General features: G+C 36.7%; 1 protein-coding gene across 2 annotated transcripts in view; it reads left to right on the forward strand.

Annotated features, from left to right (window-relative positions):
* CADM2 (cell adhesion molecule 2) overlaps positions 1-16,208 on the forward strand; it is a gene marked incomplete at both ends in the record, with an annotated part of 565,681 nt that overhangs the window by 456,898 nt on the left and 92,575 nt on the right. For both annotated transcript variants that reach the window (XM_084226796.1, XM_084226797.1), the window contains 2 exons: positions 1,238-1,375; positions 7,212-7,382. In XM_084226796.1, coding sequence (XP_084082922.1) covers positions 1,238-1,375; positions 7,212-7,382 — 309 coding nt within the window. The remainder of the gene's footprint in view (positions 1-1,237; positions 1,376-7,211; positions 7,383-16,208) is intronic.

Genomic DNA, 16,208 nt, shown 5'->3' on the forward strand with positions numbered 1-16,208 from the left:
AACATTTTAAACTCTTAAAATATTTTCTGCCGGAGAAGGGGATCTTTGCCACTGAAATGTATTGCATCTTTTAATCAGATAAACTATCCTTTTATGTACTAATAATCTCTTTATTGACTGCTCTGCTTTTGATTAGAAAATTTAAGTGTCAGGTATTGTAGTAGACACCATTTTCTGTCGTGAAAGAGAGGACTAGGTTTATTAAAGAGATGTACTGTGCAATAGGTGATGCTGCTTTGCTTTTACATATATAATCTGTCATTTTGGAAAAGAGATGTAGAAAAACTGAATTATTAAATACAGGGCACAGGATCAATTCCTGTAACTGAGCCCTTTATCTTGCCACAAATGTAAATGCACCAAAGCAGTGTAGTTGCAAGATATAACTGACGTTTTTGGAGATTTTTAAATTACTCTCATCAGTATTACTTTAAAATAAGTTATTCTTGTGTCTTCATGAATGAAATGGATTTATGCATGCAGTGATCAAAACTTTCACAATTTTCTTTGTGTGTTTTTTTTTTCTTTTTTGTTCTTGGTTTTTTGTTGGTTTTTTTTTTTTAAATCTGTCATGGTTCATTGAAAAACATCCATTTCCAAATTGAATACTATGTGTATGGTATGTCCATGTCACATGATCTGCTCTGAAGAACTTGTATGGCTGATGAACTTGTATAGCTCCGAAGTCAGTGGAGCTGTGATATACCTCTTCGTATTTTTCTTTTGTTTCTCTGGAGATAAAGTGACATCAGTATTTATTTTTACCCTCCCTTTTCCCTGTTTTTATTTTTTTATTAAAGCCTTCATTATTTAGGTGCAAATATCTGTTCTCCACTTAGGTCTGTTCAGTTTTTTGTTGCCAGTTTAACATTTAATTTTCACAGCTGTTCTTCTAATGTGCTTTGTCATCCTGCTTGCTGTGCTGAGCAGTTTAAATATTGTAACAAGTCAGAATAGACCTGCATGCAGAATATATAGAGACAAGGTATTTATTAAAATGCAATCTGTTTCTCTTAGAAAATTAGGTAATTCCTGCTTTCTTTATTTATTTAGAATCAACTACCATTCAGATTGATGGATAATTTACAGTAGGAAAAAGGTTTAACTGACAAGGCATGAGGAATTGATTATCCTGTTCCCAGAATTTAGAGCTTATGAAGAAATGAACCTAAAGTTGGTCGTGCATTCGTTTCAGCAGCTGACGCTATCAGAGACATTTTGCTTGTTTCCTTGTTAGGTGTTCCTGAGAAGCCACAAATTACTGGATTTACCTCACCAGTTATGGAGGGAGAGAGGATGCAGCTCACTTGCAAGACATCTGGTAGTAAGCCAGCAGCTGATATCAGATGGTTCAAGAATGACAAAGAAGTTAAAGGTATTTAAAAGGATTTTGGTGTCATTTGGTCCAATTGTCAAAAGTCTCCATTCTGTAGAATTATGGGGTTTTATTAATCTGTGTTTGTAAAGTTGCTCTTATTGGGTCATGGAATGAGTAGGGGATAGTACACAGATGATGTTTTGGACTGCTCAGAACTCTGTGCAGCATAATAAACTCAACTGTGAGGCTTCATAGAGAAATGTTTTCTGGATTATGATCACAGTCAGACCAGTCATCCCTGATATTTTCCCTTTTCATTTCTCTTATGTCATTCTAGCATGGGATATGTCTGATTTAGTTAATTCCCAGATTTAGGTTACACTCCCCTAAAAAATGTGAGCAGGTGAGGCAGAAACATCTGGAACAGACAGGAGAATGCACTTCCCATAGGGTAGCTATGGAGCCTGCTCTGTGAGGAAGAACCAGGATGTAGCAAATGAGGGAATCTCAGCTGGGAAACTCAGAATCTCCAGCTGAGGCAAGGATGCTGACAGTCTGCAGTGGGGAGGAGGAGAAGATGAACTTTAAAGGGGATCAGGAAAACTTCCCAGAGGCTGGGGGGACTTGGACAGTCTGCTGTAAGTGAAGAGCCATTGAGTGACTTAAACCAAATCTGACAGCAAGGCTTTGCCTTCAAGGATGCAGCAAGCTAGGAAAGAGCTGCATATAAAAAGCTATTTATTTCCTTTCTGTCTTCTCATTCACTTGGTGTGTTCTTTGCTTAGAGCTTAGTTTTCTACTCCATATTCTTCAAAATGCTGGAATAGTTTTAAATCCTCATTGGTTCAACCTCATTGGTTGAACTCACCTCGTTGGTGAGTCAAGAGAGATTCCTAATGCAGAAGGCTGTCCCACCTCCAAGCCAGCTGAGGTGCCCATTATAAAGCAGATGGATAAAAAGGATAAGGTATTGGTATTTATTCATGTCAACTCTATTAATTCAGCTATAAGACCAGATAAATAAGTGATCCAGAATCCACCTTTTCTGTGCAGCTTTAAAAAACAAAAACAAACAAAAAACCACCCTTAATTTATCTGATTTGTCTAATATTTTGGATTTCATTAGCTCAATAACTTGCCTCAAGCAAAGTTACAGAGTTAATTACAAAACCATTTATCTTCCTGTACTGTTCTCTATGAATTTCAATGTGCAAAAGCAGAGCTCTGGTATAAAATTGGTGAATAAAGGAGATTGCAGATGATTGCCTAAAGAATCCTGTTCATTCTAGAGGTGTTCTTATATTTCTAATGAAAATGAGAATAGTACTGAAAGGAACAAGCATTTTAGACTGGAATAATTTGAAATGTGTAACAAGGATAGAAAATGAGTAAACGGAGAATAATTCTTTTCAGTACTGGGAAATTTGAGGAAACTGATGAAAGAAATGCAGCATCTAATCAAATGCAAGTCAAAAGAAGAATATAATAGCGCAGCTAAGACACATGGAACAGCATAGATTGTGTCCTCCAGAAAAGATGGCATGATGAATATCCATGTTCAAGGCGTGTTAAGATTGGAAATAACTCCAAGCCATGCCAATGCTATAAGATAAACACTGATACAGTTGGCCTAACAGCCAGGCCATATTGAAAATATCTTGCTTGAAATTATGTTATTTGAAATTTGAAAATATGTGTTTTTAAAAATTATGGTTTAAAATCTGGTGTAATACTTTTGCATTTCCTTCAGCTGACAAGTAATTGAAGCCAGCAAGCAATTTGTTGATTTGATTCTTTAACTATTTGACTCTTTATTTTTCTCAAGAGTTCCTAAAGGGATTAAAAAAAAAAAAAAAAAAAAAAAACAAAAGAGGATAGGGAAGAAAGGAGTATAAAAGGAGTATGAAAAAGAACAGTAAAGGGGAAAAAAACCCCTGACAACCAGAAATAGGAGGAAAGTACAGAGCACATTCATTTCAGTTCAGTTTTCTAGGTCTTCTGAAGAGCACATTGCCATTTCTCAAAGGTTAGAAATAAAATAACCTAACCAGTCTGCAGTGGCATCAGAAGAAGTTACATTAGCTCTGTGCAGTGTAAAAGGTGAAATGATAAATCTAAGAAAATAGATATGAAATGATATGCTAATGCAGCTGACATTAAAGGTTAGAAGTTCGTCTGTCTAGCACCAGTAAATCCAATTGTGTTCCACTGTATTATACATGCTGCAAACGAATATAAATGATGCACTGAGATCAGAGTTGCACCAAAGGGGAAAAAGCCACTCTAAAATTGTAGCTCCATTGCTATGACTCAAAAAAGGAATCATCATCTGATAAAGGAATAGTGTTTGATAAAGTAAGTGTTAGTAATGAGAGAGACTGAATGTGAAGCACTGGGTGCCACACCTTTTAGTTTACTGTTCTGTCACTCATACATGCACCAGCTTAACAAAAGGATCTGCAGTTTAGTATTCTGGTGACATTTCTGGAAGGTTATTAAAAACAAAAATACTGGAGAAGCTAAATGCAAATTTTCCATTTTGAAATTACCTGTCTTTTTCAACAAAATTTGTTACATGGTCTTTGAAAAATTATATAAAAATTTTTTTTAGGCTTCCAGAATATTTTGAATGGATTTTCTTTTTCTTTTTTTTTTTTTCTTTTCCTAGGTAGGCTGGATTTTAAAACTAAATAAGTTCATTTTGTTGCAACAAATTGAGATACTTTGAGTAAGTTTCTTTAATTTTAGTATACACAGATTTCAGAGAGGCACTGATCATTGTCTTGGGAGGTCTCTAAAGCAAAGATTATTTTTTTTATTTTTAGATAATAAGGCCATTTCATGTCAGAAATTGGGTTTAAATGTAAACAATAATTATACCTGCCATGTAAAGCCAGAAAAACTGTCTTTTCAAAAGATGAGTATTTCTGTGTGTTACAGGTATGTGCTTTAATAAATAGCTTGCAATGAGCAATGGATGATGGACATTCCATCATTTCCATTTATTTTCCCTATCAAACACCTACACTTATGAGATATAACCCTGTATTAGTTGATACAGCCATATTTGTATGTGCACTTGTCTGAAAGTCATGGAAGTGGGCCTAAAGCTGATCCCCAGATTTCATTTGGCCCAACATCTATTCCAAAGTTAAATCAAGTAGCTAAAGGTCTTCTCCAATTCAGGTTTGAAAAGTCTCCCGGGACAGAGATTCCATAGAAACATTTCTGTCTAGGTTAGATTTTTCAGCATTCTAAAGCCCTCTTGTTTAGGTTTTTCATTATTTGTAGATATTTTATTATACATAATCCATATTTGTCTAGGTGTAACTTGTGTTTGTTGCCCATGAGCTTTTGTTGTACACCTCTGAGGGCATTCTGGCTTTTTTCTCTATGGCCATCATTTATGTACTTTAAAGAAACAGTTTGATCTGATTTTAGTTTTCTCTTCCGTGGGCTAAATAATATAAACTTTCTTAAGATGTCCTTGTACAGCTCCACTGACCACAGTGTTTTTTAACAGGTTTGTAGTACATTTTTTTCTTCAGAAAGCCCAAAACTGGGCCTGGTACTCTCAATGTAGCCATGCACTTGCCAAAGAAAGAAGGATCACCTCCCCTCACTTTCTGGCTGTGCTTTTAGTAATGCAAGGCAGTGATTTTTAGCTTTGAGTCCTGCAAGGGCACTCTGTTCAATAATGTTCAAGATGTCCTACCAGCCCTAGGTCCTCCCCTAGAAAGCTGTATCCCTTCAGGCTGTTCCATTACAGTGCTTACCACACAAAATGCTTGTGTCATGGATTTATTTTCAACCTTTTCTTCAAGGGAATATTTAGGAGAGAGAGAAGCAGCAAGAAAACAAATGAAACAGTAGGCTACAACTGGCATCTTTAAAAATTCTGTAAAATGTCCTGAGTGATGGTGTGTACCCAGTAGTTGATCTCCACCTTTCTTACATCCAGTTGGGTTTGCGCTCAATTAGAACATATTAAAATCACACCTTCATTTGCCATGAAGAAACATCTAAGAAAAAACAACTGGTAAGGAGGACAAGCTGAAAATTGCTGTTGGTGAGGATGCAAACAGTTTGTAGAATCTTATCCCTGCCCTTTTTGCAGAGGAAGTTAATTCTGAGAGTCTAACTCTTTCACACAATAAATAACTAGAGAGGGACTTCTCAGCATCAATCTAGGAAATTACCTGCTTTTGTTTTTCTAAAGGATTAAAAATTCACAATGTCTCAAAAGAATTAAAGTTGATGTTTTCAGAAGCCTTCTGTCCCCTACCTGAAGTCAGTAAGCAAAGGGATGTGCACATTAGTCATGTGGAATGTTACCTATATAGGTGCCTATTATTAAATATGGAAACCTAACTCTGGGAACAATATCACATGTTTGCTTTAAATATTAGTGAAGGCATTTGTTGTTTGATTATAATAACTTTTCTTTAGCTCTGGTCAATAAGTCTCTTACTTACTAATCCCTGAATATTAATAGTGACCATGGCAGAAATTGAAGTGTTTTAAAGCTTAGCAGCAAACAGGCAGAAAAATCCTCATATGCAAGAAATAATTATTTTTTAGGGAGGAATGGAAACTATATAACTACACGGTGTCCTTGTCTGTCTGGAGACAATGATAAAGACCACCTCTCTGAAGTCAGAGGTATTTTTAATCTAAAAGTATGTAGCTTAAGCCATTGAAGATTTGCTTTCTAAAATTGATATTTCATGGAAATTTTATTTAGGTCATTCTGTTCTCTAATGGGATTTAGTATAATTTGTAAAACTGAAACCTGTCACTTTTTTTAGGGCACAGAGGACATAGGAAATCTCAGTGTAATTTAATATATATGTTTAAGTATTTATAGATGTCTCTTCAAGCTTTCACTGCAATAAATCAATATAACAAGCTTACCATTTTTTCTGAAATAAACTAAAATCAATAAGTATCACAAGTGGTTGGAAACCAAGTGAAACCATTCTAATGTGTAAGAAGATCTCATGTTCCAGTTAATACATTCAGACATTTTAACTCAAATGCTTAGTCTTTTGGATCTTCATTTCTGATCTAGCATGTATTTCTTACAACAAAATGTTCTGAATGTGAATCTTAACCTTGAGCTGAGATGATGATTCCTAAGTGTAGCTGAAAACTCCCTCCACTGCAATGTCTGTGCTAAAAACACAGATTTTTTACTGGGTCTGCAAGTATCACGTCAATTTGGAATGGTGTAAAGCAGTGAGTAGAAGTTCTCTTCAGTAATCTTATTTCTGGTCTTCTTGGGACTCATTTGTATATTCCAGTAAATACTATGACATGCTCTATTTACAGTTGTTTATTACCATTGATGACTATACCTGGTTTTATCAGTAAATTAGCATAATTCTAACCAAACAACAGAATAAGCAATGAATAAAATAAGCACAAGATGAATCTGACTGTGTGCATGTGGCTTCAGTAATATCCATGTATTGAATTACTGTGAGAGGCTATAAGAATATACTTGGGAAATTTAATGTTCAGTGGCACTGAGAATATGTAAGGTGATGAGGGTGGGACAAGATCACAATCTTTTTCTTATGACCCACGGAGGATATTTATACCAGATATGGACCTAAACATTCAAGAGGTAATAATGAAGGGAATTTCTGTTTGAATGCAGTATCATGGAACCAGTTTTAAAATTTTCCCTTTCAATATGTATCTCCTATTCTGACAAGGAGAGCAAATCGAGGAATAACTGCAGTCTAATTACTTTTATATTAGAGAGACCAACAATAAAAGATGGGGTTTTTTTCGAACAACTGTGATAGAAAATTTAGCTGTCTAATGCTGGACTACTTTTTTCCAAAACATATTGGAAAGATAACTAACTGCTTGTTCTTTCTTTCAGATGTTAAATATATAAAAGAAGAAGATGCAGCTCGTAAAACATTCACAGTCAGCAGCACACTGGATTTCCTAGCAGATCGCAGTGATGATGGTGCAGTTGTAAGTTGCAGAGTAGATCATGAGTCCCTAAACTCTACACCTCAGATAGCAATGCAGGTTCTAGAAATACACTGTAAGTAATACACATTATACATGCTTGCTTTTATAGTTTTGTTTTGTTTCAGAGTGTCTGTTGGAGCAAAGTTCCCTGGTATTGTGCAGATAGATAGCACCTTTCTGTGGTTTGTATTTGGTTGATGGGGTGTGTTTTTTATTTTATTTTTACAGGAGTGACTAAAAAAAGTTTAATGAAAGCCTAACATAGAGATTACTGTGGGACTGAGTTCTTGATTTTATTTGAGAAGTAGTGGAAAGAAAATGCATTTGTCTTTTTTTGGTTATCATTGAAGCAATGTCAATGGGTTATTTAACATCAAGAGCATCCTAATTCACAGTTTTCCTTGAAAGTTTCTAGAAACTTGAAACAAGGGTATAAATAAACAAAGTTTCTAGCAGATTGCCTCAATGACTCTGAATCCTGCTAAAGAAACTCACTAGTGTTGTTAATAGCACAGACTCAGGAAGAAAAGCTCTTTAAGATTTATTTTTAGGCCTGGCCCACATAAGTTGTTAATCTAGGTAATCCAAACTTCAGTTTTATTGCATCTTTATATATTGGCTATTTTTTTTCTTTCAAACAGCATTTCTGGACATGATGTTTTCCACAGTGCATTGTCCCAAAGTTGAATGAATCTGTTTTCTGGGTGCCCTACTCTGAAGTCAGATATTCCTTTATGTCAGTGGGGTTTTGTCTCTTATAAACTGTGAGAGACACCATCAGCTGACATTTTCATATTCATTTGTATTATATCCACCATTTTTCAGGGTCCAGCTGTTTTTGTTTTTTTTTTCCCCTCTGGAGAACATGTATACATCTCATTGCCTAGCTAGCAACAGCAAGCATCTGCAAAATGTCAGACCAAGAGAAGGCAAAAGACCTTTCATGAATCTCTTTCTAGACCAGGTACAATCAATCTGTTATAAAGCAGACAAGGCTGTCCCTGAAGCAGGCAAGTGCTCAGTGACTGCGACCAGTTCCTGAGAAGCCATGTCAAGGACTGCTGCCATATGTAACTTGTTTCTAAACAGGGATGTTTCTACAAGCATCTAAGACTTGCAGCACATGTAAAATGCAGGAATGGCAAAAGCACTCTGTACACAGAAGCTGACAACTTTGCTAAAAATGCCATCTGCAAAAAAAGTCTGAAAATGAAGAGAATGTGGATTAGCATATGTGCTAAAAATGTTTTCTGAAACATTCTAGCCATCATTTTACTGAGGGAGATCAGGGCCTTTCTTCACCAAATGGCTGTTAAACACCTCTCCTAATATATTCAAATGCATCTGTGCTGCAGACATGAATTCATAACTTTCTTTCCTTGAATTCCAAATTGCACAGCCATCAGCCACTGAACTTGCCCATGTCTTCACTTCCTAGTTCTTTGCTCTTTCTTCAGTGCCTTGCTCAAGGTGTTGGCACCACAGGAGATGAACCAAATTTAATGGAACACTAGTTGCAGAAATTGGACAGCTAAAAAGAGTTTAAAATGGCTGCAATGTAGTGTAATGTGCCTGAAAATAAAGGCAGGGCTCTGGTTTGCATGAGCCTCATAAGGCAAAAAAGCCTTTTTGTGGCCTCCTGTATATAAAACTTCCTGAATATTTGTTGTTCCCTCCCAGTTTGCACCCATGTAGCGAGGCACTACCTTGTTAAATAGCAGTGAGGTGCATCTTCCTCTATGCTTGTTTCTCCCAATTTTGAACATGACCCTTCTCCCTCTTCTCTGGCCTCACTGAAGTTCTCTGGCAAGGTCAGACTGCACTGGGCATTTCCATTACTGGTGTGCTTTATGTTAGTGCCCCCTCAGACTGCCAGCTTATCAAAAGCCATAATACACAGGTAATTGTTCTCTATCCTTCCTGCTTGCTCCATTAATTTTCCACCAATCAATTAAATACTCTCTAGCACTGGTATGGAGTCGTTATACATAGAAAGAGAAGTGATAAATGTGCCAAAAGAAGCTGAAGTTTAGGGCAGAGAGTGGAAGAACCATTTAAAGCTATGGACAAAGAAGTATTCTGTTATTGGTGACAAGAAGACTAAGATCAGTCTTTTGTTGTCCTTGTCCTTGCCACCTACATTTCCGTGGTCAGCATACTCAGAAATCTTAATGCTGGTCAAATTTTGCAAGGAAACTTTATAAAAAGAGAAGAAGATTTAAGGAACTGATGATATGGTTCATCAGAGAGCCTTAAAGGAAAAAGAGGAGTGAAATTATTCACTGGAGCAATCCCAACTACTCCAAATGGAGTACATACAGCCAGTGGAAGCTTTTTTTTTTCTATCAGTCCTTAAGATTTCATACATGTAAAAGTCATCCTGTTTGTATCAACAAGAATCATGCTCACAGGACCCTGTGGAAGCTCATCCAACATATATCCTCAATGCCACCTTGCAGCAGGGCAAAATAATGCTGGCAAAGTTGGTGAATTATGGGACCTCAAAGTCAGGAGAATTTGTTAATCTGACAGCCTGGGGGCTGTAAAAGCACAACCAAGTTAGTGTGGCATTGCCACATGCTCTTAATGTCCAAGAGTTCTATAAAAGTAGCAGGCAACTGTGAGAGAATGATAAGCAAGTCTCTTAAAAAGGTCAAACAGAACAGCACAGGTAAGCATCAGTTTGGCAGAGAATGAATGTACAAAGATGAGGCATCACTCCCTAGAACTGCACTGGAGTTTTAAACACCTTAAAATCTGAAAAGTTGAACATGGGTGGTCCTCATGAATTATCAGTGTATCATCACTAGTTAGAAGGAAAGGGCAATAAGAACTTGTCTAGGTATTTCTGCCCTGTATAATTATGCTTGAATGTTGAAAAGCCTGCTTTGTTTCAAGCAACTGGCCCCTGACACTGGACAAAATTTGTGGCTCCATCAAAACAAACAAACAAACAAACAGAAAAGCAAAGGAAAATAAAAGAGAACAGTAGGAAGTGCAGGGTTGGGTTTGCGCCCAGTGGATCATAGGTAGAGAAAAAAGAAAGCAAAATAATGGAATGAAATAATAGGTTTAGAAATGTTCCTAGTGAAAGATAGAATAAAATTAAATCTGCCTTAGATGCTGGGACTGTATGAAACAGATATTTGTAATTAGTCCATGGAGAGATGTAGATAGAAGTGCTTATGAGTCCACACAGCTGTTTTTATCATCAACTTTAGTAGGAAGTCAAGTTAACAAAATGAAAGCCATCAGATATAGAATATGTTTATTCCCTCTTCTTCCCCTTATACAAATCTTGCTTTATTATTGTGCTGGAGAAATCAAATAAGCTTTCCCAGTAGCCCTACAGTGTATGAAATGAAGCTGAGAACTAAACTTTTGCACTCAAAGTTTTTTTTGTTTTTTATTATTCATATTTATGTGTATCTGATAGAAATAGTGCTTAAGTCCTTCTGCTGCTCTTTGCTTTCCTTTCTTTCTTATAGTTTCGTCTGACAGTGGAGATTATCTGTATTATTACTTTCAAGGAGAGAATGGTCAATCCTTGTTTCTACAGAGCTTCACAGATTAATTTCACAAACTCAAAATATTAAAATATGAGAGGAAAGCATAACATACCCCCACTACAATTACAGGATAATTAGCTCCTCCAATCTTTTGATTTCTTTGTCTGTAATTTATGTTGTATCTCACTTGTGCTTAATCCTGTACATCTGTATGTTGTGCTCTGTGCATTGCAGGGCAGCCCAATTGCCCAAGTCTTTCTGCTGTGCTGAAAGGTTGGGCTGTAATTTAGTTTCTGCTTGGCCAGCAGAGGTTTGTGGTAGCATGACACTGCTTGCTGAGTTTATTTTTCCTGTGACCCTTACTGTCAATAGACAACCTAAAATAGACTTGTATCCCCTCTGGCTTTGCTCTGAAGTTTGCTTGTCAGCCCAGCTGCCACTGATTATTAGGAAGTGCTTCTTGTAAGTGATAAATACAATCTCAAAGGGATATTTAATTTTATTGTTTACTTCAGTGTTCAGACTAAACAAAGAATATATTCTTTGTCCTGTATTAAAGAATGATAGGTACAGTGCTTCAATTTTGAAAGCTTCTCAGTACAATGTTTTAGAGATTGTCTAAGTCCTTATATATGCTCCTGAAAAGACATTTTGAGGGCATGTACAACATCTGGTCCACATCTGGGAAGACAGTGAATTGTTCTCATCTCTCCTCTGTGTCACAGATATGTTGTGATTCCCAAAAGCAGCATCTTCTCTTCCTTCCAGGTCTTATCTGAGCAGAAACCAGCCAACATGTTGCTTCGTACTGAACGGAGTGCCATAAAATTACCCAGTGGTAATTACCTTACCTTAGTGAAGGTTCTCTGACTACAGTAAATTACCCAGCAGACCTCAGTAAAAATTAATTGTGTAAATCTACCCTAGAGGCTGCTTTTGAAGCCTTAAAGTGAAATCAAATCATTTGAACTTCAAACCTAATCATCGGGCTTCTAAAATGGCAGCTGCGATGTGATCCGTGCTAATGGACTCAGTGAGATTTTGCTCAAAAGCTGACCACACTCCCAAATGACAGCCCTAATAAGCTAAATATGTGTTATGTAAAGAAGTGTCTAGAGAGGCAATTTTGAGTAAATTCCATATTGGCAGACACAGATGTGCAGTGAATTGTCGGCCTGACAAATCTGTAGCCGTCAGCTAACTTGCTTCCACAGGCTATTCCAACATGTTTGTGTGATAGGCACACTTCTTTTGTGAGCTGTTATTAGATTCTTTTGCAAAGAACATCTGGACTTGACTTTAAAATTAGGCAGCCATTCCATGAGAATGTTAGAATCATTGTCCTGGAAATAAAGGTATTGATTTTGCATTAAGTAAAGAAAGCCCTGGGAGTGCAGTAGGCTGCGGATCGGATCAGCCACACACTGGTGCGGCCGTGTAGAACACGGGGTGTCTGTGTGTGCACGTGTGTCTGACAGCACCCTGCCCCTCTCAGTCCTGATATAGCAACAAGTGGAAGCTTCCCTGATGACAAGATGGGTCCAGAATTTCTGCTGGTGCAAGCAGAGTAATTTCATCAGAGTTCCCTGATGCTCGCTAGGAGGGTTTACCACACTTTTTTTGCTTGGCTGATTTTAAGTTTTTGTTGGAACAGAGTTTCTAAAATACACATTCTTAACAAAAATGAGTAAAAAATGTGTGTGTATATATAAAAATATATTAATTGTAGTATATAATGTACTGCACCCTCATATAGCACTACATGAAATAAGGCATTCTAAAAAAAGGCAAGAAAAGGGTCATGAATAGTTGGGTGCTGGACTCTCTGTCTGTGATGAATGTCTAAAAGACTCAGAGCTGCCCATCAGAACAGTATATAGAGACAAAAACCCCTGTCTTCCTTAAGTCTTAATGTTCAGTTCTAATGAGTGTTGCATGTTAAATATCTTAGGGGCTCTTCAGGGTGTCTGTCTCTACCCAGACTTGCTGATTTTTTGTAGCTCAGAAAGGGCAGATGTGTGCCCATGCAAAAGCACACAAAATGGGACCCTTCTTAGCTATGATAAAATAGGAAAGGAAAACTTTTCCCTTCTGCCTACATATGGTCCTTCTGTAGTGTAAATGAGTAAAATATGTGTCACACATTCATTTTCTTTAAGCTGTGTGGCCATTTGTCTTTTTGAAGCCGATTCTAATTTTCTCTTCATGTGCTCCTTTCTCTTTGCTTACTTTTGTTGTTTCCCCCAATTTTGTGCTTAAAAAAAAATCTTTGCTTTGCACTTTGGCATATCTCCTTTTCTCATTTGCTTTGAAGGTATTTATTTATTTATTTATTTTTAATTTGTGGTATGTTTCCTAGAACTCTCCCAGTGTTAAGTAGCACCTATGCTTTAGGAGCAAGGGCACATCTCCCTTTTTTTTGGAAGTAGCTTTTATTCCCTAGGCAGAGAAAAGGTTTTTTCTGAAAAGAAGAAAATATGAGACTTAAAAGAAATTTCCTTCACTGATGCTCATCTCTTTGGTTTCTGATCAGTCAACAGAGTTGTTGGCCATTCTCATTTGCTTGTGACCATCTCTTCGTTACACTCTGTGGCCCCCCAACAGACACACTGGCTAGGAGTAAAATCTGGTAACATTTGGTGCGATTACACTGCCACAATCTTTGTATGGACAATCTGGCAAGAGATTAGTCTCCAGATTCAGGAAATGCTATGTTAACTAAGATAATAAGGTGTCATAGCTTAGCCTTCCAATTTTTCTTTGTTTTTTTGTTTTATTTTATTAATATCACCCCAAAATGCTAGGTGAACTCAAACAAATAGCCTGTGTGTTGAGTCAGGAGTGAAAATAGTTGCAATTCTTGTGAGAATTGAAACTTGTTTTCATGTTGCCAAGAGAGAAAATTTCTGTGTAATGATGACCTCAACCAATGAGTTTAACCACACAGTTCTCCTATAACTTCTGATACAGTGAAAAAACCTGGATTTTCCAGGCACATAATTCCCTAGAGTCACAAAAAAAAAAAAAAAAACCCAAAAAAAACCCAACAAAAAACAAACAAAAAAAAAAAAAACAAAAAAAAAAAAAAAAAAAAAAAAGAAAAAAGAAAAAAAAACCCTCTCCTGAGATTTGCACATCCAGGTCTTTGCAATTCTCTATTTCAAACTAGCACAATTTGCTCTTTTCCTACGACCATTTTATCATGGAATAATTCGAGTGGTTTGGAGCTGTGATACCTCAGAGACCTCTGGAACTTGTGGAAGGAGGCCAATATTTGAAGCTTGGTCTTGGTCTTATTGATTAAAGCCACCTTTTGTTCCAGCTTAAGAAGCGAGAGGGGGCGGCATTTTCTGTCTGATGTGCAGACAGGACCTTGGTCTCTCACAAAGCTTCTGATCACAGATGATCTCTGTAAGCCTAAGCAAGCAGGGATGTCCTTCACTTTCAGTGAAAACCTGTGAGCTCTTCAGGCTCCTGGACAGAAGCTCATGAGGAAAAGCTGGATGTTTCCAGAAATGTCTCCCTGAATCTGAAATGAGATCAAACTTTGAGCTCTGTTCCTGCTTTTCTCTTTCACTGAAGATGTTCTGCTGGATTGCTGTGACCTTGAGAAGGAGAAAATTCCAGTGTCTTCCAGTTGACTCCCTCTCATATAGGTTTATCCTTTTGACACATTCAGGTTCCCACCCAAGATACCCATGTTGTGATACTCAACCAACCCAAGCAGGTTTGGGTTTTGTTTTGCTTTTTTGTTCCTGTGAATCTTTATATGGAAAATAAATATGTCTCAATACAATACTTTGAGAACCAGCTGTTGGTCTATCTCCCTTAAAGGAGGGATGTTTCTATACTTACCAGTGTAAGATGCAGATAAGAACAGTAATGATGAGAATGCAATTTAAAAGCATTTTTAGTACTTTACATCTCTTCATATTGAATAAAAATTAAGTAAAATGTTAATTACATAGCTTAATAATTATGTAAGCACTTTGTTAATTAGTACACATACATTTTTTAAACTTTTCATACTGGTGAATGCTTGAAACAAATTAAACTTAAAGGATAGTTACTGTACACAGTAAAGGATGATATCTGTGAACAGAAAAGTTCACTGCTACAATTTGCATGTTTAAATGAGATCAATTAGGTTAATGATGGATGAAAATAAGAAATCCGTTATTTAAATGCAAAATAATTCATAAACTTGTAAGTCCATTTACTGCCAAACTTTCATCTTTCAAAGGGGATATCCAGTTCAAAGGGTTAATGTACAATCCTGACCTTTACCATCTGGAGGTTTATGTTCAAATATGGTTTACAAGTGAAATATAATCTAATTTATTTCTCTGCAAAATCTTATGTAGAAAATCCACAGGGTGGCTTGTCTATTCTGCATAAAAACTTTTAAATCTAGCGTGGGCAGGATATTCCATGTGCCTGTTATGTGACTGAGAGCGCTACACAAGGTTTTAAAGGAAGTTTGGGAGGGAGAGTTTAATAATATTAAAAGTAGGAAAGACTAGCAAGCCAGTGAGACAGTCTGGAGGAAAAGATGAAAAACAAATTCAGAGATCATTACCAGAAACTCCCAAGGAAGAGAAGTTTGCCATTCACAAGGGTGAGATTAATATTTTCAAGAAGAAAATCAAATTTTCATTTCCTGATGCTGCTGCTTAGTTATTTTTATACAGATGAAACTTTTATAGTGTCTACTATCTGATATGAATGTCCGAGAAAGGACTGAAGAGATATTTGGAAATGCTGAGCATCCAGAGCTCTCATTTCACTTCTTTAACACTTATAGATGTGCTACAGTTCTTAAGCCATATTCAAGATAATTTAAGTCAGGCACAATAGAACAATGAAGGCTTTAAACAAAAGAATCTGAGAAAGCAGAAGATAAAGTTACACTGAAAGGTCATGAGCTCTCTCAAAGTTCAGCATCTCTTTATAACGTGGTTTAGGCAGAAGACTTTTCTTTGTCTTTTCTTTTTTTTCCTTCTCTTAATAGCAAAAGTGAGATAAAGCATAAATAAGTTGGAGAGAGCACAGTGTAAGGCAATGGAGATGCTAAATGAAACAGATTTTACTGTTTACTCTAAAAAAGTGGCATGACAAAAATAATTAAACAAGATGGAAGTTGTAAAACCAAGCTTCATCACTTGCATTCACTGGAGAAAACAGAACTGATTTGCAAAGAAAATATTGTTCCTACCATATCATTCATGTGTGGATGAGACTTAATGCATAATTCAGGAACCAGTGACCCATTCTGCAAAGCCATGTAGAGGGGGAGTGGCTGTTGTCTGGTGCTATCTCCATGGAGTGGCACACCCTCAGAACTGGGGTGACAGTGCCACTCCGTCCTCCACTTAATTCAGCAGGCACTG

The sequence above is a fragment of the Fringilla coelebs genome, assembly GCF_963513975.1.
Source record: "Fringilla coelebs genome assembly, chromosome: 2".
Classification (NCBI taxonomy): Eukaryota; Metazoa; Chordata; class Aves; order Passeriformes; family Fringillidae; genus Fringilla; species Fringilla coelebs.